Source organism: Haplochromis burtoni, unplaced genomic scaffold (genome assembly GCF_018398535.1).
Source record: "Haplochromis burtoni strain Fernald_Lab_line unplaced genomic scaffold, NCSU_Asbu1 Contig_319, whole genome shotgun sequence".
NCBI lineage: Eukaryota > Metazoa > Chordata > Actinopteri > Cichliformes > Cichlidae > Haplochromis > Haplochromis burtoni.
In genome coordinates, this window is record NW_024582680.1 from 535641 (window position 1) to 556565 (window position 20925).

A 20925-nucleotide genomic window follows, 5' to 3' on the forward strand; every position below is an offset into this window, starting at 1 on the left:
CCACCAACATCTGCTAATAAGACTTCTGTAGACCTCGAGGTCTCTGAATCACCCTACCATGGCTCAATCACCTTTTCATGTCAACCTTCAAAAACAACAATAGAGCAACAACATAGAAAACAGGTAGATGATCCAGAGGTGGTTCACTGTCTGGGCATGAGATCAGAGCTAGAGCAGGCAGGACTGCCATTTCATGCACACCTTCACATGAGTGACTGATGTCAGGGTGTGAGAGTTCTGGAGGCCCCCCACCACCAACATCCATTAAAGTAAATAAATCGCAAACACACAAAGTAGTTCCCCCACTCTATTTTTTTAATTTATTTACAGTTGCTGGATGTTCCATCACCTTAACCGGGGACTTAAGACAAACACCCAACTGCATAAACAAAGGTTGTAAAAACCGCAGAGCTATTGAGTTGACGGTCAATTTCGCCATCCAACTTCCCCAGTCAACTAAAGTCCATTTAACACATGCCAGTTGGCTGGTTTGCTGCCATGACAACAGAGCAGTAGTGAACGGGAAACTAGACTTCAGTTTAAATGTCACAACTTCTTCCTGACAGCTATAAGATTGCAAAACAATCTCAATGATGAGAAAAAGAGGTGGGGGGAAAAAAGCAACCTCCCGAGTGTGGAAGTCTGCTTAGAGAGGCCGGATTCAACAAACAGCATCTCTCAACTTGACAACATGCAAACTGCAAGCAGGTGTGCCAGGGGAAACAGACACTTTCCCAACACGCTCCGACCCTCCCTCACTGATTTCTATGACAATAATCTCCATAAATAGAAGAGCCTTTTCAGCCCTGATGGGGAAGAGCTCGTCATTTTTGCCGCTGACTCACACGCCGGGGTTAATTGAGGTGGACAGTCCCAATCATGACACTAAATGGCTTTAAAACGGCACTTATTTTCGCCGGTGGCGCGTGAATGTCACGGCTTCGCGGCAGCCCTCATGAACCCCTTACGCGCCCGCCGCTGGCAGCTCCGAAAGGCATCTGCCAGGGTTATTCGGTTATTGGGTCTAGATGCAAATATGCCTGTGAGATCATTCACAGCTTGCTGTCAGACAGTCACAGCTGCTTGCGGTGAATTTGTGCCAAGAGGAGAGCAATAGAAAATGATGGTGGTGTGTTTGTGTGCATGCAGAAGTAAGGGGCTCTGACTGTGTCAGAAATAGAGATGCTGAAAGAAAGAAAAAAAAAAATAAACTAAAACTCAGCAGCAGCACAGTCTAACCTGTGCTTTGGTGTCCAGGTTGTCCTCTGACCACAGATAAGCGGCTCTGTAGGCAAACAATTCCCTAATTTATGGAAATGTTAGCTGCTGGACCAGTTCAGACTGGTAGCAACTGTCTCTAGATTCTGACATAACCTGCATTTTACCTCTGCCTCCTGAATGCATCATTAATACAAACTGACATTAGATTAGCACCCTGCTGCAGAAAATGTCAGTTATTTAATAACTCTCCAAGGGCCAAGATCTTCAGACTTTGTAAATGTAGCAGGGTCATTCAATATTTAAAAAAATAAATAAATATTGGTTTCTACCAATGCTACCCCTCAGCCTCATAGTATAGTCTCCTATGACATCAATTTAAAAATCTTAGGCAACTTCTTCAGTTATTGCATTTACAAGATATTCAGGAAACATGACCTTTGACACTGACCTTGAGGTCAAGAGCACGAATATTTGAACTTATCCGAGACTTTCACTAGATTTAACTATCAAATCATTGGTGACATCTTTTTCAAGCTATCGTTTTATTTTTAGAAAATCTGACCTCCGATACCACAGATATTTTGATATAGGAAGCAGTCCATTTACCACTTCCTCAAATTAGATAAGGTTGGGTTAAACCTTGGTCTTTAGCTTTTCCATCATATTTGAGCCCTTAAAACCTCCTGAGTACAGGTGAGAGTGACGCATCTGTTTGCTTTAGCAAAAAAAAAAAAAAAAAAAGGACAAAAGAAACAAAACTGAGAAGATGCTTTTTTGGGGGTAACCATTCAAGGGTAATATCACCATGTTGAGTAGGCAGCCTATCAAAACGAGATTTGATTCCAGTTCCATCATCTAGGGGTGGCTGATCTGATGGTTGCAGTAAGCTTAAACAAAGCTGAAATGTATCTTTCATTTCTAAGATATCATGCAGATAGGTCATGTATTAAAGTAGATACGAGAGATTAAAAACAGGCATCTTATTTATTTATTTATTTTTCCACAGAATGAGCCAGCAGTCTTTAGACAAGTAAACTTCACTACAGATTCTCATTAGCTTTAAAGACCTGCATGAAACTTTAGTACCCAAACGGCTATGGCACTGGAGTGCAACCATAAACTAAAGTCCCAGTAATAAACACAGACTGCATCAGTGAGGCCTGGCTAAGCATCACAGAGCCTGGGTTATTTGTGTAACCACCACGGATAACAAAAGCATATTAAAACTTCCAGTTGAAATTATGACACAAATTTCATTTCAAGCTTGTTTGATTTCAGCGTGAATCCAAATGTCCGGATCATAGTTACACTCCTAAACCAATACATAATCATGCAATGTAAGACTTGTCGGGTGTTCTCCTCGCAAATTACACTGTTTAGGAGGTTTGTTTGGCGATATTTCAATTCAGCGTACCCAAGAGTCCCATTACCGACACATTTTGTTGGCAGTGTGGGGAGAATCTGTTCAGAACTAAAAATAATGTAAAGTTTCGAACAGTGTTTCTGTTTCTGTCTGTTTTAGACACGTTACTTCAGTCTCCTGCCACCAGGCCTTCAGCTGACAGCGAAGCACTGCTCAACACAGCCGACGTGTTATCTATCGCTGCTGCTGACATTTCCCAGTACAGCTGGAACCAAAAATAGTGCGTCTATATTACTGTATTATAAAGACTTAGTAAGTTATAAACATCCATCAATCTATCCATAAATCTTCTGTCTGCCTCCAGACTTTCCAATGTATGCCCCAACCTCTGAGCCTATGACAGTTGAGAGAGGCTCCAGGCACACCAGCTCACCTCTTGGACTCTACTAGAGTAGCTTTGCATGACTGATAGTTCAGAATAATCCTTATTTGTGTTATAATAAGGCTGTTTTAGTTTGCCTTTTAAAAAAGGCCTTTTTCCTTTTCCCCCCAACACCATTAATGATGACCTTTGACACCTCAGCACATACGAACAACATAGACCACCAAGACACGGTTTGACAACCATTAGAATAGTTTCCAGGTTTTTCCAAGGGTAGATGCATAGGCAGAGACCACCCTCATTAACTACTCAGGCAAACACAGTCATTCTTTTCTATAAACAGGCCTGCCTTCTTGGTCACCATACAGAGCCATACAGAGGGTCTGAAATCAAGCATTTAACACAGGTTGTTGGCTCACAGTGATTACCTTCATATAAGCTGACCTCTGTATTTAAATCTATGTTTGATCTGAGCCTCCCTTGCTGTAACAGTATAACAAGGGAAAGCATAACAGCATGAATGGGGCTCACCTACAGGCAGACAATCCAGTATTTACTGCTTTACTGGATAGTTGAATAAGCTGGCTGACTAGTTGACTGAGTAGTGATCGAATACACTCCCTGCCAGCCTCACATTCTTGCTAACCGACTCACAAATTGACTACCTGCCAGACTGAATGACAAACAGATAGCCTGCCTTTTATTCCTGCCTGCTGGCTGCCCTTCCTTCATACCAGCAACACAATGAAGTTAACAGCCTGACAACACTGCATGTTATCTTCGTGTTAAAATCATCAGAAGGACAAATACCATGCAATGCACTGCTCACTGATTGCCCCTTCCCCCAACGGCACCGAGGTTGTTGCTCTCACAAAGAAATCAATATCTATAATGATTAAGCTTGACGTGGCATATTGGCAATTAAAGTCCGGCCAGGTTCACAAAGGAACAGAGACAATGCATGTCTTTTTCCTCTAACGTCAGCAGCTGAGTCTTGTGAGCGAGGAGGAGGCGGAGTTGACGGATGCGAGGCAGCTGAGCTGAAACATCAATCAAATGTGCATCCCACAGCCGACAAAGGCAGTTCCCAGAAACAGATCTTCAGCACATATAGTCTCAGCAATGTCTAAGACGCCGCTGCACATATGCACACGTGTGACTCAGTTTTATTTTTATTCCATTTATTCATTTTTTTGCTCTTTTATGATGGCACATTTGCATCACAGCCACCTTCGACATGACTCAGGTTTAATTTGAGGGATGCCACTGACAATGAAATATGGTCATTCACTCTTTATGACCAAGATAGGACATAAGGTGACAATCAGGAATCAATTACTAATCTAAAAGGCGATGGGAGTACAATGTGCTCTGCGCTGCTGCACCTGAAAGTGTCTGAGGGGATTTCCCAACAAATAAAGGCCATCAAAGCTGCCATATCAAGAAATGTCATGTTTCTCCCATGATCTGTGAGGCATTTGAGTGATTTATGCTCTCCTTGAAAACAAGATAACCACAATGCATCCTTCTGGGACCTCGGGACTTCTATCACTTGCTGTGTTATCTCTGTCTACGACTCTTCTTGAAGTCCGTACTAAAGGAACTGGCTACAAGAGCTGCGTATCGGCGCCAGAGCCCAAAACACCAGAAGCCTTTGATTGAAGTAATGTATTGGCTGATTAGAGCTTCACAAATAAGAACAGGTGCTGGCATGATTAGTCAGCTGACAAAAATGTTAACACTAACCATTTAGACGGTTACTGTTTAAACTTTGACAAGCAGAAAAGCCAAATGGCATCTCAATTTAACCCTATGATGTCCAAGCCCTGAATTGGATTCCTGTGAGCAATCTTTGTCTAACGTACAACATTCCCTACATTACGTCCCTCTAGTTTTTCCACTTCCTTGTACATTCCCCCACTTCCCTCCAAACAGTTTCAGCAATCTCCCTCCAAGAATTTAACGACATTTGCGCATCATACTGATGCTATGATTATTACCTTTGTATTGATTGTTATTCTCTCCCTGATACATTTAAAAACTACAAAAAAAAGCAGAAATGCACATGAGGAATCGACTGTGCTGAACAGCCCACTCACAATAGTGGTGAGCTGCATAGAGCAGACCAGTAGTTACATTTCTAGGGAGGTGCACATCAGATTATCATAATTATAAATGTCTGGGGTGAGAAACTGCAAAACAAATGGAAATGTACTGAGGATTTTGCACTCACACCAAGCTATGTCAGGGTGTAATGGGTTCATTGATCCACCTTTGCACCTACAGAGAAAATGTGTTTTTCTACTGCTTTTTTTCTACAATCTAACAGATAAAGTTGTATTTACATAACACCAAATCACAAAGACACTCAAATAAAACAGAGTAAACCCCAACATTTTGGTGACCACGGGAAGGTAAAACTCCCTTTTAATAGGAAGAACCTTACACCAGAAGCAGGCTTAAGGACGGGCAATCATCTGCCCTGACTGGTTGGGGCTTTTATCATTTTGGGTGGCTACGTTTCTCTCTGAGTATATTAGGTGTATATAGTTGTTTTTGGTTAGAACAGCAAAGAGGCTTAAGCCAATTACTCTCCAGTTTAAATGGTCAGCTGCCGACTCTGAACCTAAGTCCAACCACCTTGGGTTTTGTATCCAAACCTAGCTTACGAAACTCAATTACATGTGACCCAACAGTTTAACCTGACCTTCAACACATTGGGTGTGGTGTCCAACCCTAACCAACAATGGCATTTAAAGCTAACCCAACAGCTTGACCTAACCCTAACTTCTTGTTTTAAGTGTCTATCTATAACCAATGTTGGGTGTAGTGCCTAACTCAAACACCGCCTCATTTCAAACTGACCTTGCCCCGACCCTGGCAGATCTATGGTTTTAAGCTCTTAAATGCTGTTTAGGGAGCTCAAGAAGGCTGAAATATTCTAACATGATTAAACAAATAAACAAACTATCAAAGCTTTTCATTAAAAAGGCATTTGGTGGTTCTCCAGAACAGATGGGAAGTGATTATAGTTAAGATAGCTAAGGAATTCTTGCTATCATAGGGAAACAGTTAACTTTTCTTTTTTTTTTTTAAATTCCTATTTGATAGATTTCACCCATTTTCAAGCAATAAAACTCAAACATCCAGGTCTAAGGTCCTGAAATGTGACAATTCTATGGTTTGTTTGGCATTTTGGGTTCGGGACACACCAACTGTGAAAAATCTTGGCCAACATCAACATGGACCTTATTTTTATTTGTTTTCTTATTTGTTACCCTCTCTGGAAACAAAAGCTATTCTTCACGAAAGTACATGGTGTGTTTGAAATTCTTCCAGCGATGTTCCACACAGAACATTTAACTAGTAGAGAAACAGACCGATATCAGTCTACGATTGAATGGAGTCAAGTTGGTATTCATATATTCTGCCAAGCAAAATGTGTTTGATGCCTTAGCTGAACCTATTTCAGGAGGGAAGTGAGATGGGTCGTCTTGTTAGTAGAGTAGTATTCCCAGAGTATTTTAGTTTATTTATTTGGATTTATTGAATAAAATATTGATATTTGGTGTCCCTCTATCAATTCAATATTGAGACACTGTGCTGAATCGATTTTCCACCCATTCCTAGAGTTATACCCACAATTTATGCGACAAAGAAAGCTATCAGCCACTGACATCAGTAAACTGTGCTTGATGATGAGCTGATATCATTTAACAGTTATCTGATGTATGAGTGTATCCCCATCTTTGATAGTAAAACTTAGCATCTCTGAGTTTTAAGAACTCATTTTACACAGAACTGTAGACGAGAGCCTACTTGTCCAATCTTTCAGGACTGATCTATTATTTTTGGCGACAGGAAGACGAGAGAAGCTGTGAATTTTTTTTTCTTCACAGCTTTGTACTCGCCTAACCTAACAGAGAGTGCCAGGTCTAATCTATTTAAGGTTCCAGTCAGAGTCGACTTCAAACTAAGCAGCATATTGTCTCAGAAGTCACCGGCGTGGGTGAATTTTATAAAAAAGGATGGCCAAAAAGTCGAGAGTAAACTTTTCAACACCTTCCAGAGTGACACATCATCTAAAACAGTGAGCTGGCTTGATGTTCAGATGTTCTCCCAACTGTAGTTTAAATGCCTGAGAGACTGACTGAACAAATCAGGAATGACACATTTCAAAAAACAGCAGGGACATCTAGAGACTGCTTCACCTGCTGGCTGTGATGCCTCCTCTCCATTCCTGAGGACATGAACCCAATGAAAGTTACACCTCAGTCGCTTCTTTGCTGCAGTCACCAGGAAACATATGCACACAGTTCTGTGCTTTGCAAATCACATGAATATAGCACAGCTTTGCATGACCGACCATTCAAAATAAATGCTGAAATAAGCTGTTCTACTCCCTCTCCCTTTAAACGCCAAATTCCCTCTGAATTGCTGCTTCTCGCAAACAGAAGGTTTGATCCACAGTCAGTAAAAAAGACCAATGTAGCCACTTTGAAGTCACCCAGTGGTGTTCAATTTGCAAGTTTCAAGCCTCAATGTTGGCGTTTTGGTTACTGCCATCATAATTATAAAGGCACCAACAGCACAAATGGGTTCAAACAACCCACTTCAGTGATTTTATTTTGTGGCAGTGAGGCTGAGCATACACCTTTGAGGGGTACGACTTAAGGGGTCCACTATGCTCGCCCTTGCGACCAGCGGCACATGGCATAAGTGGCATCACATCTGCTGGCACAAGCCACGTTTTGGCATCGTTTTAGCCAGTTGTGCACCTCTCCATTTTTGTAACCTTGAAAGTTTTGCTCTATAGAAGAGCTATATGGCAAGCATAAGTGCACTTGGTTGTCTATTAATCTCACTGTCACTGTGTGATGTAACTAGTGGCCTTTAAGAGTGTGAAAACTCTCCATGGTCCCTGGCAAATATGTAAACCACAACACTATTTATTTTTACTGTAAAGTTGGATATTTTAACATGGGGGTCTATGAAGCCAGCATCAAGTGCCCATTGAAGCAAATGCAGCTTGTAGGGCTTCCGATTGGTGGAGGGTGGGGCAGGAGGTGCTCATCCCAGAGAAGCCCATATTAGGGATAGTATCTCTCAGTGATGTCATAAAGAGCCAAGAGTAGAAAAAAAAATGAGGGTTTCAACCTCTGCCAAGCCTGGGATTTTGACTTGAAACGTTCTGGATCTTTAATAGGATCACCAGCCATTACAGCCATACACATATGTGACAGAAAACCATTTGCTGTCTAATCTAGCTGATTGGACTGGACTGTCCAACCACAGCCAGGTTACAGTGAAGAAGAGGACAGATACAAGGGGAGGGGAATGATGTGTGGAGGGGGGTCTACTCACAGTCAAGGTGCTTCTTCTTCGGTCCGCTCACTTCATGCGTGGTGGCTTTGCACACAGCCTTGCTGATAGCCGACCCGGTCATGCTGTGCTGAGCTGCTGTGATCCGATCCGTGATAGATTGGCCCGACATCGCACCGACTTTTTTCTTTTCCCCCCTTCAATCAGGGAAAATAGTACAATAACGATCCGATCAATGGATCAACTCAACGTGACTTCACTGTCAAGTGGAGGTAACAGAGAGCAGGGATCACACACACACACTCAGACACACACTGTCTTCCACACAACCTGTGCAGCAATGTCAGCTCACGACAGGTACAAGAACAATCTGTTTAACTACAATCTGAATTTAAAAATGAAACAAAAAAAATGTTCGGCAACTGTTTGTTCCGTCTATCTATTTATGCAGTAAACACAACACGAGCCAGTCTGTGTTAGCTAATGTTTCCGTTGCAGTACTCGAACCAAGAGAGAGTCCCACTGTGGAATCCGCAAACACTTGAAATTACTTTCTGGCCACAAATAAACATAGCTAACTGGCTGCTTTGTAACCCGGAGTCACCAAAAAGTCGAGTCCAACTCGGGCAGGGCAGAGGGGGAAAGTAATCCTGGTGAAATCACAGCTTGGAAAACAGTTTTAAAAAAAATAGAGTTCCTCTTCCACGTCAACTTGTTAGCTTGGACCGCAGCTCAGCTATCACTGGTCGCTTGGCGAAGCGTGCGTTAAATCGTCCCTTGGGCGTAAAAAGTCTCTCAGACAGGAGCAGCGCATTGTTTGAAGTTTACAGGAGGACGGTGTGACACTGACAGCCGGGACAGTTGCAGTTTCCCACGGTGAGAGGAGACGCGAGGAGCGGCGGTGGGGGTTAGCCGAGATGCTAGCAGGGTTAGCTAAAGCCAACCAGCCGGGCGGGCGGGTAGAGAGAAAGCGGGTTCCTGTGGTCTGTGACCGGGGAGCCGAGCCGGCGGAGCCGCTGAGTTAAAAAAAAAAAGAAACAAAAAAAACCTCCCTGACAGCTCCCTTAGCTCGCTTGTTTCCCTTCACGGTCCTCGGGCTCAGTTTGGTGCTTCCCTCCGTCTGCCGTCACCACATTACTGGCTCCCGTTGTTCTTTTTTATTTTTTTATTTTTCTTACCGACAGTTCGGTCCGGTGCCGCCGTATGGAAAGTCTCGCCAGTGGTTTCTCTTTGCGCACTCACTGACTGACTGAATGCTCGCTCCTGTGCTGGACAAAATGGCAGCGTAAAAAATCAGCTGATCTCACAACTGTGCTGCGTTCACGCATCCCCTCCTTTGGCTGGGAATCCGCATACCTACAATCCCACCTCGTTCTCGAGCGGTGGCTCTTGACGTCCAGGTTCTTCGCACAGATCTCATTTAAAGTGTTCAAGTTAAAACGCATGTTTACATGAAGAATGATAGTGCAGTAAACAGTTTCCCTGGATAGTCAAAGGAGCTTGCAAAGAAAAGCGTCTGGACTTCTTTAAGTTGCTTGAAGACGTTTCACCTCTCATCCGAGAAGCTTCTTCAGTTCTGAGGTCAAATGGTGGAGAGTCCCAGATATAAACCTAGTGGGTGTATCCCCCCACAGAGGGACAAAAGGACCCCCTGATGATCCTCTAATCACCTGAGCCAGACACTTTTCTTTGCAAGCTCCTTTGACTACGATGACCTGGATGACTGAGAACCTTCACAGACATATTTCCCTGGATAGTTTCCCCCTTGATAACAGATGGGTGGTTATAAATAAAGGAGGTTTTTTTGTCTTAAATACCTCATTTATTTAGGGGAAAGGTGTCCCAAAAATAGGCAGCTCTATAAAACACTAGAAGCCTAGAAGCACATTACATAATGCAACTGTTGTATTTGGTCATAAACTGATGTGTTTGCAACACTCAGCGTTGTGACAGCATTGCTCTGTGTTCACGAATTAACCACACAAGCACTTTTTTTTAAAACGTTATAGAAAAAATAATGTCACAGTGAGACTTTATGAAATGTAACCTCAATCACTTCATAAATGTAACAAATTCACATAATTATTTTTTTAACATTGCTGCAACGGGACCTGTTTTATGTTACTTTAATGTCATTTGAAATACTAAGTATGATTACTGCCATGCTGCCCCAACCAAACTGTAAAATAGTAAAAAAAAAATGGCCTGCATTTGTATAGTGCTTTACTCAGACCCTAGGACCCCAAAGCGCTTTACACTACATTCAGTCATCCACCCATTCACACACACATTCACACACTGGCAATGGCAAGCTACGTTGTAGCCACAGCTGCCCTGGGGCGCACTGACAGAGGCGAGGCTGCCGGACACTGGCGCCACCGGGCCCTCTGACCACCACCAGTAGGCAAACATGGGGTTAGTATCTTGCCCAAGGATACTCATTCTGTAAAGTAGACCTCAGCTAACTGGAGTTACTAGATCCATGATGCGTCATGGATCTAATCTGAATATGTGTCTAATACTGTGCAATACAGACCATCAACCACCTTCATCAGCTACAAGCTAAATGTCCATGTGATACATATACATAAAACACATCTGAAGAATCAGTCATTGAGGTGGACAGTTAGTGGATTTAACTTGGTAACCAGGCTTGCTAAAATGAGTTGATAGCTTAGCACCACTAGCTTTTGTCCAAACCTCTGGTTACTCCTGAGTCCAAGATAAAAAATGAATAAATAAATAAATAAACTGATATTGTCCAGAAACCAGTAACTGATATTACAGTGGCTAGTTCCATCTTTTATATACAGTCTGTGGTCATTCTGTACATTGACATTAAAATTACTCAAAGCCAAACCAAGCCTACTGTGACTAAGTCTATTAATATCCATAATTAATTTAGAAAATCAGGTTATTATCTCAAAATGTTGATTTAGGTAGTTCAAAAATATTGATTTACAAGCTGAACCTACTGAGGGGAAAAAAACCCTTTAAAATAAATTAAAATTTAGAGTTATTATTGAGAATATAACTGTGAATTAAAAAAAAATAACTAAAAGAAAGAGGAAACGACTTGAAATGTTGACTGATTAAGTTAAAACTGAAAGAAAATGATTTGTAACTAATAAGTCGAAAAATAAATGGAACTTGAGATTCTGCGATAACAACTCTAGTTTCTTTGTTTGTTTGTTTGTTTTGTTCGGCGAATGCAAGCCTCCATAAAAAAGGAGTTTAGTGACTTTTTTTTGTCTTGCTCATCAATGAAGGCTCGCTGAAGAGTTGCTATATTCCCCACAGTTCCTGAACGCCTCCGAAACCTATTGGCCAGGAACCAAAGGAGTGTGTGAAGCCTTTAAGGTATCACGCTTTAAATTGTAGCGGAATGTGTGCGAGAAAAACACGAAGCGTGACGTGTTTCTGCACTTTGGAGGCTTTTCTGCTGCACAGCAACAACAAACTGTCCCGGCTTCTCTGTTAAAACACTATTGTGCAAATTTAATCCAAATTTAAGGTGGTATTAAGTGATTCCTCAGACGCCGTGTCCTTGTTTGACTCCACACTATATGGAACACGGTGTACTGAAAGATCAGTGGGAACCGCGCTTGCTGCACAGCGCACCGCCCGGTGGGTAACGCACCGGATCTGAGAGCTGAATAAATCAAATATCCGGAGGCAGCTGACTGCGTTTCTCACGGAGCAGCTCGGAGGATGCAATCAGATGCAATGCTGCTGTTTCCTCTAAGCTTCAAGTGGTTCACGCTCATTACAGCTGCTTGCATGTAAGCAGCCTGTCACAATGCAATAATCCCGGGCTGAGGAGAGTGCATAAGGACGGGAGATGTGAGACATGCAGAGGGGCTCTGTTTCTTTTGAGCTTCACAGAACCAGTAGTGCTTTGCAGTATTTGTCACTCAGGTGGGAAATACTGCAAACTGACCCCAGCAGCAGCAGCAGCAGAGGGTGACTACATGGGAACAGTGGTGGGTTTCACCTCAACTTGCTTCCCTTCTCCTCTCCTGCCCATTACAGATGTGTGTGTATGAGAGAAAGAGAGAGAAACCCTCTAAGCTGTTGATGACTCCTGTCCACACAGAGACAGCCAGAGGAATTGAATGTGAAACAGAAGCTGAAACTGTGTTCCACGCACGAGTAGCTGTCAGCCTGACTTTGCTCATCTGGGTGGGAAAAATGTGCATGCTGAGGAGGAAATCAGATATGAAGCCACTGTAAATGGAAGTGGTTAGAGCTGCGTGCACACACCCCTTCCAAATATGGTTCAGTTCACAGGTTCACATGGCCTGTGTCAGACAGCAGAAGGGAGCCGGGGAAAAACAGCCTGTCTCGTGTGGCCTAACAGCTGAGAAACAGCACAGGATCGGCTTTTTGTGATTTTTAATAGATGGTTTGTTTTTTATGCTCTTGCAGCAGTTGCAGTGTTGAGCGATAAAAAATGATCAGATAATGTACAGAAGAGGGGAAAAAATGAAGGATTGATGTGCAGCAGCGCAGAGACTGGCAGCAGACATTTTCACCCATGCCTAGGAAGAGTGCAAATGTGCAGATTCTCCACCTGATGTGCGTGTAATTGAAAGCAGCACCTGGGGGGGTTCTGAGGTGAAGCCGGGGTGAACTGTGCAAACCGCAAAATCAAACCCACGCTCTCTCTTTGAGAGACAGCCGCCGATTCGCCGTGCCGCCCTCGTACCCCGGTCTCATCTCCCTCCTGACTCGGAGTGCAGCGTTGCCATCTGCAGGCAGAAGGCCTGAACTCCCTATTTCCATGGCAACTGCATGTGTGGATGCAGGGTGTCCCCCTGTAGCCCCTGGCAACAAGCTCTCAACCCGCTATCAGCAGCTGTCAATCAGGGGCCGAGCCAATGCTTTGCCCCAAGGCCAACGTGCTCGGAGAGATGGGAGTAAATCCATTACGGGGCAGCAGGGAGGGGACCGCCCTGTCAGAGACAAAGACGGACAGCAGAGCACCCCGAGGTGCTCGCGCTTCATGTGCGATGTGTAAATGGGCTACGGCGTGTCAGGTGGCATGGTTTTCAGTGTGATTACCATGCTTGGGATCGATGGCGTGCCTCGGCATCAGGCGGGGTGTGATGCATAACAGCTCTTAGGTGACTTGACCTTTACGCTTCAGTAACTGAGGCGTGTGCACGAGCAAATAGCTTCCTCCAAAGTAGATGATGAGACCAGACAGACAAGAGGAGGTACCTCGCAGCACTGAAAGCATTTTTAATGCATGATTTTTGTAAATTTTTATTATAAAATGCAGATTTTTTCTTAAATGAATACAAACTCTTACAAGAACATAAAAGGTTGCAAAATGCAAAAAGTGCAGATCATTACTTTAGAAGCGATGATGGTTATTTCAGTTGTTTTAAGGTCATGCATGAAATGAAGACGAGCTGCTGTGATGACGCTTGAACGGAGCAACTCAAAGAAGAAGAAAACGAGATGATGATGATTGTTGTGTGGTGGTCTCTGGTGCTTTGTGAGGAAGAAGGTTCGGGCAGGAGTGGAGCCGCCATGTCCCAGGACCTCTGTAGCGACTGACGCATCCAATCAGAGTTGAGCTTTAGGCTGGCTGTTAAATTCTTGGGTCCTGAAAAGAACCACAAGGTAAAAAAATCCCAATCCAAATAGATATTTATTCCCTAACAGGGACCACTCCCTTTGAGGTTTCCCACTGACATGTGCACATTACTATATTTGGGGTGGGTCGAACTCAGAGGTAGAGCATTTCATCTATTAATCGAACCGTTCGAGGTTCAATCCCTGCATGCCAAAGTATCCTTGGGCAAGATATTGAACCCCAAGTGGTTCTCTGATGTGTTCATTGGATTGTGACTGTTATACAGAAAGTGATTAAGCTTTGAGCAAACTGCTTGTTTGAATGTACAAAGCTCTTTGAGTGTTCGAGTAGAAAAGTGCCATATAAGGCTCTGACTGGATGAAATGGTATGCAAAGAAAGTGCTGCACCGAAAACCTCTTTCCGATTTCTTTGGTTGCCCGTAGTTTGCCACGTTTGTTTGCAAAAACTTGCTAACTGCTACCTGAGCGGTAATAAAACTGTGACGCAACCTGGAAAATGGAGAAACTTCACCTTCAAAGTAAAATTTATGCCATCGCGCCGCTGCCAACCTGATTCAAAGGGTGCTAGTGTCTAGGTCTGTGTGGCTCGGTCCTTATTCACTATTTCCTGCAATGCCACCATAATTGTCACACGTCCAAAGTGGCGGACAAGTTAACATCACGTGGTTAGTGGTCACTTTACTCCAAACCCTGAATACAGCAATGCAGGTGTTGTTTGAGGTAGGTTAGCTGATTAGACCAGACCTGCACAGGTTGGGAACAAGTATGGTTAACAGGTGAGACTAAGAAGACAATTACAAAGAATGCTCAATATCTCTTCCTGTTAAAATGGAGTTCTTCCTTCCCACGGTTTCTAAGTGCATCTTCGGCCATGTCCACGCTATTACATTTTTGTTTGAAAACGCATCTTTTTCTCTCTGTTTTGGCCTTCTGTCCACATTGAGACGGTGTTTTTGGTCAAGATAATGCTCTCCAAAGTTGATAAAATTGAAAATGCCGCTTTTAAATAGTACAGAAGCCTGCCCATAATTTTTCACTGCAAGGAATTCTGACAAAGCAAGAAACTGGTTTCAGGTTACAGAGGTGATGACCTGGGTTCTGTTTCATAGTAGTAAACCGCTTATAAGGAAAAAACACTAAAATAAACATGCAGTGGCATCCACACAGCAGACAGTTGCTTCCTGTGAGGTTCATATTCTGCTCAGCATCATTCTTTTGCCATGATGGAGCTCTCTGACCTCCTAAAGAGCAGTTTTTATACCAGAAACTACAAACACGGCTGCAACTCAGGGGTCTCTAGGACTCCCCGGGTCTGTGCTCAGCACGCCCGTTTGTTAATCCATCCCTAATTATAATGTACGCACTCCACTTTGGCTCCAAGGGCTACATCTCCTTCTTGTGGTTTCTCCGTAATCATCATTTTTTTCCCCCCTCTGGATTTTTTTTCTCCACCCGCAATCATTTTTCCCTACAATGGGCTGCTATAATAAAGGATAATCAATTTTGCATTTTCTAGTAGGGCATAAGCCTTCCATCTGTTCCCTTGTCTCGATTCACTGTGGGTAGGGTGGGTATCAAATCAATCACACTTTGATTATGTTGCACCTTTTTTTCAGATTTAGAAGCCCTCCGGTGAGGGCTTCTAATGTGATTGCACGTCTACGAGTTAATAGTGTGTGAGTATTAGATAATGAAGTTGTGGCCACGAGTTAGTAAGGTGTGAGAATTTCAGTTTAAAATATCAAATCTCTGTCTGTCTGTTTGCCTGCAAACTCCTACACAGACAGGAACCGAACCTGGCACACACAGGGACTGACAGGGACTAGAAAGAGAGAGCAGATTTCTCCTGTTTTGGCTTCCCTTCATTGGCTTCCTGTTAAATCCAGAATTGAATTCAAAATCCTGCTCCTCACATACAAGGTCTTAAATAATCAGGCCCCATCTTATCTTAATGACCTTGTAGTACCATATCACCCTATTAGAGCACTTCGCTCTCGCTCTGCAGGCCTACTTGTTGTTCCTAGAGTATTTAAAAGTAGAATGGGAGGGAGAGCCTTCAGTTTTCAGGCCCCTCTTCTGTGGAACCAGCTTCCAGTTTGGATTCGGGAGACAGACACTATCTCTACTTTTAAGATTAGGCTTAAAACTTTCCTTTTTGCTAAAGCATATAGTTAGGGCTGGACCAGGTGACCCTGAATCCTCCCTTAGTTATGCTGCAATAGATGTAGGCTGCCGGGGGATTCCCATGATGCATTGAGTTTTTCCTTTCCAGTCACCTTTCTCACTCACTATGTATTAACAGACCTCTCTGCATTGAATCATATCTGTTATTAACCTCTGTCTCTCTTCCACAGCATGTCTTTTATCCTGTCTTCCTTCTCTCACCCCAACCGGTCGCAGCAGATGGCCCGCCCCTCCCTGAGCCTGGTTCTGCCGGAGGTTTCTTCCTGTTAAAAGGGAGTTTTTCCTTCCCACTGTCGCCAAAGTGCTTGCTCATAGGGGGTCATATGATTGTTGGGTTTTTCTCTGTATCTACTGTAAATAAGCGCCTTGAGGCAACTGTTGTTGTGATTTGGCTCTTTATAAATAAAATTGAGTTGAATTGTTACACAGGTACACCTTACGTCCCTGAAGGTTATTATTCACGTCATGCATTATGATGTCATCGTATTTTTCAACAACCACCTAGCAACCTGCTAAAAAGACCACTTTTTATCATTTATGCATCTGTAAGTCCTTATAAAAGCACCACATGATTTTAATTTCCTGCCACAGTTTCCACATGAAATGAAGCATTCTGAAGTTTAGACACTCAGCTATAATTGGAGGGGTTGAAGAAACACATATCATTAACCTTTGAGTAATTACAGCCACAGTGCTCCTTTTTCAGATGGCAGGGAATGAATTAGCATAATCATAAATTAGCTGTTTATTTTTAATACTCTGTTGAGAATTCTTTGCAGGCAGCGACTGAGACGTCACCAGAGAAAGGCTTTCGTGTTTTGTGATGCTTTGCCGAGCCTCGGCGGTTTCCCTCTTCAGCTGTTTGTTTTGGATCGGCACAATGTTTTGGATCATTGTGCCGTAGTTTCATCATGAGCGAAATGCAGCTCCATTTGCTCCAATATTCCACTTCTTTGCTTTGAGTTGCAATAAGTTCGGGGTCATTGTCCATCTTTGCTGCGAAGCGCGGTTCAGTCAATTTTTCTGCTGTGTAGCTCATATTTCATTAGTGTGCAGCCTGTCAGTCACGTCTAGCTTGCATTGAGGAGAACAGTCTGAGCTATAAATGTTGAAAACTAAAAGCTGTCAACACAAACCCTCAAAACTGTCCTTCATTCGCTCCACAGCTTTCAGATTATGTTCTTCATTGAACACGTTCATGTGTGTAAGACGCCGTGGATTTGTGCGTGCGTGCTTAATTCTAGGGTAAAATGTAAAATGCCTGGTTGGAATTCTCTCAGATAACTTATTCATTACCACAGCTTTTACTAGATACGAAGCTGATGAATTATGAGACTGATCAAATTTAATTGGATCCATTAAGATGCAAACTCAATAGCCTCCATCTTGCACAGACGTGGGTCCATTATTCAGGTGGGCTGCAAGGTGATTCGTCGTTCATGGGAAATGTTGTTTTGCTGTTTATTCAAGAGTAGACTCAGACGAGGCTGAGATTCAGGTGGAGCGGTGGAAAGAGTTTAGAGGACTTACTTAAAATAAATTGAAATGAAGCTTATGTTCAACAAGGAAGATCTGCATTTACTCTAGAATTAGAATCAAAAGCCTTTAATTTCATTACATGTGAACCTAACTGGCCATCTGTGAACAAGTAATTCCTACCTGTTAATTCATAAATGAGCACTGATCACCTTTTTTTGGAAAGCTGAGCTCAGTTTCACAAACCACACACAGGCCTGATTACTGGTGAAGCTGTGTGAAATAGGTTAAAAAGCTCTCACAAATCAACACTTTAGATCATGCCATGATCTGAAGAAACAGCTGAAAAACAAAGTCATTGACATCCATCAGTCTGGAAAGATTTAAAAAGAGATTTCTAAGGTAAAAGACCCCAGAACAGCATGTAGAGACCTTCAGGCCTCACTTGCCTAAGTTAAGGCCAGAGTTCATGATTCAACAATAAGAAAGAGACTGGACGAAAACCACTGCTGATCAAGAAGAACACAAAGGCTCATCTCACATTTACCAAGTAACATCTTGGTGATCCCCAAAAGTTTTGGGAAAATATTCTGTGGACTGACGAGATATAAAGATGATTTTTTTTTTCCGAAGGATTAAGTCCTGTTGCATTTGGTGTAAAAATCACATAATTTCAAAAAAAAACTATCACACCATCAGTCAGACGTGGTGGTGATAGTGTAGTGGTCGCAGGCTGCTCTGCTGCTTCAGGACGACTTGCTGCACTTGATGGAATTGTTAATTTTGCTATCCCATCAGGATTATCAGTCTGAAGTCTGAAGCTCAAAGAAATGATCTGAAACACACCAGCGAGTCCACCTCTGAATGACTCAAAGACAGAAACAAAAAAACAAAATGAAGGTTTTGGAGTGACCCAGTCAAAGTGTGGACTTGAACTGATGCTTTGGCATGACCTTAAACCGAGTTTAACCAGGGTTGTTCTTGCTGAGCTCTCTCAGGAAGTGAAGTCGCTAACCGTAACACCCATGCAGCAACTTGCGGTGCTGTGGATGTCAGACCTTATGGTCCATTACTCATGTGGATCATTGGACCCATGCATGAGTAAGCAGCTCAGCTTTTTAAATTATTTCATTTTCAGCCACATATTAGTCACTTGAGCTCACTAATTTGTATCAAGTTGTACCAGTGGGAGTTAATTAGGCCAGGGGCAGTTACAATGAGTGTGTTAGCACTAAGCTAGCAGCTCTGGTTTGGGGTCTTTGATCCTGATAGATACTGAATCCATGTCTTGTGTTTTACACACTGTTTGGTTACATTCAGTACGCTTAATCTGTGTCCTCTAAGTTTGAGACCATGAGTTAATAATGAACACATGAATTATTAAACATGCTATAATAAATATTCACATTGATCAAATGATGTGAGTAACGTCAAAAGTGTGTCTGGTCGTAACAAACTTACGTACATCAAACACATAGGGCTGGGTGAACAGAGATCCATCTTTTTATCCGTCGTCTCCAATACCACATATCGAGACAATGTCCTACATTTTGATTGGCTCTGCACTGCAGGACATGCACTTCTCTAAAATCTATAATATATGAAGCGAAGACTTTTTATTAAAGAAAAATGAAGGTTACTGAAGCCAAAAGGCTGTTACCAGGCAGAACAGCAGCTGAAACAACAGTGAACAAAAGCAGTCCCCCAACGGACAACGACTTTTACAACGACTTTGGTGTTTTATGATGTTTTTATTACAATATGATGATTGTATGATGTCATTTAAAACAAAAGAAGAAAATGTTACGTACTGCCCTCTCCATGGCTTTTCATATGACAGATTACTTGATACGGTTTCTTCAAATTTGGGCACTAAAAATGAAGGTCAAAATCAAATGTTTAGCCAGCCAAGGTATTGATGTCCACCAAGGTGTAGCATATTGTTGTGAAGTTAGAATATCCATCCATTAAAAAAACATGAGTAATATAAAGTTTTTTCTGATTTTCACATTTATTGTGACCTTGATCCGATTGCATGCTAGACTGTTAATAAACAGAACTGATTAAATACTCCTCCTCCTCAGAGGAATTAACAGATAATATAGACAATAAGAACAAACTTCAGCTTCCCTTTATTCTCGTTATATTTACTTTTAGACTGTGATCTGGTCACCCTACACAGGACCCAATCACACAAGGCAAGTTTGAAGAAGAAAAGGAGATTTATTTGTGTCATTCAGCTGAGCAGAAATGCCAAGAACAGAGAAATCAACAGGTTGTACTTTCACAAAAAAACATTTTCCCCATAAAGAGTGTAAATGGTCAAAATAACCATATGGGTAAAATATACGGAGAAAAAATAATAGAAAATGTCTTTGTTTTAAAACAAAACACTGTAGTATGTTTTTATGGATTTTTCTTTTTTTTACATAATACTGAACCAAAAACAAAACACAAACTAGCTTGACAGCAGAAAATGGGGACAGCATTATAAATCATTATTATAAATCCACAAAATACTAAATGGCTAATTGTTTACACACAAAACCCACTTGTGAAGGAGAAAGGCAGGAAGTAACAAAAGAAAACAATTAAAAATGGTTTCAAAATAAAACAGCCAAACTACACTGTTCCAAAAAATAGTAATGTCAAAGTATCTTAGTGTGTATTTTACAGTTTTGTACTGTCTTTCTAGAATATCATTACATTTACATAAGTAGACTGTGATTTTACATGTCAAAGGTAAAATAACATAAACATATTTTTTTGTACATATACATATTGAAATTGTAAAAATACATTCAGAAATGTATCATAATTTCACGAATATTTGTCTGTTATGTGAGAGAATGATCTGTTAAATTCAAATGTAATACTATGGAAAAATATATAAAATGAGAGTATTTGAATTATAATTGTGCTGAAAATTTCATGTCATCTAGGTCTGATTCAATAATTCAGAGGTAACAAGTGAAAATATAATTAATAGGAATAAAAACAAAAAAAAACATATAAAACATTGCACGGCCACGCTGTGCTAATTATATATTTTAAAAATAAATGTAGAGGTAGGAATTGCAATTAATATAAATCTCAAAGTATTCACAACATTCCTGAACAGAAATAGGCCTCTGCACCTGGGGTGAGGGTGTGGCCATGAAAACAATGTGACATGCCATTGGATGTTGGGACACATAATAACATGACGCTAAGCATCGGCCAATGAATGTGAACTAACAACCACAAGGTCGCGGGTATGGCTGCACTGTAGGAAAAAATCCTAATATAAAAGTATTTTACTGCATTTTACAGTTTTGTTCTGTTCTTCTAGAATATCATTAAAGTTACGTAAATAGACTGTGATTTCACATT

The 20925-nt window shown here is 41.9% G+C and overlaps 1 protein-coding gene across 1 annotated transcript in view; it reads right to left on the reverse strand.

Annotated features, from left to right (window-relative positions):
• The window catches only part of si:ch211-200p22.4 (phosphatidylinositol-binding clathrin assembly protein), a gene marked incomplete in the record, with an annotated part of 103543 nt that extends 93962 nt beyond the window's left edge, over window positions 1–9581 (reverse strand). Inside the window, 1 exon segment of the mRNA XM_042228350.1 lies at window positions 8331–9581. Coding sequence (XP_042084284.1) covers window positions 8331–8460 — 130 coding nt within the window.
• Between the last annotated feature and the right edge of the window lie 11344 nt (window positions 9582–20925).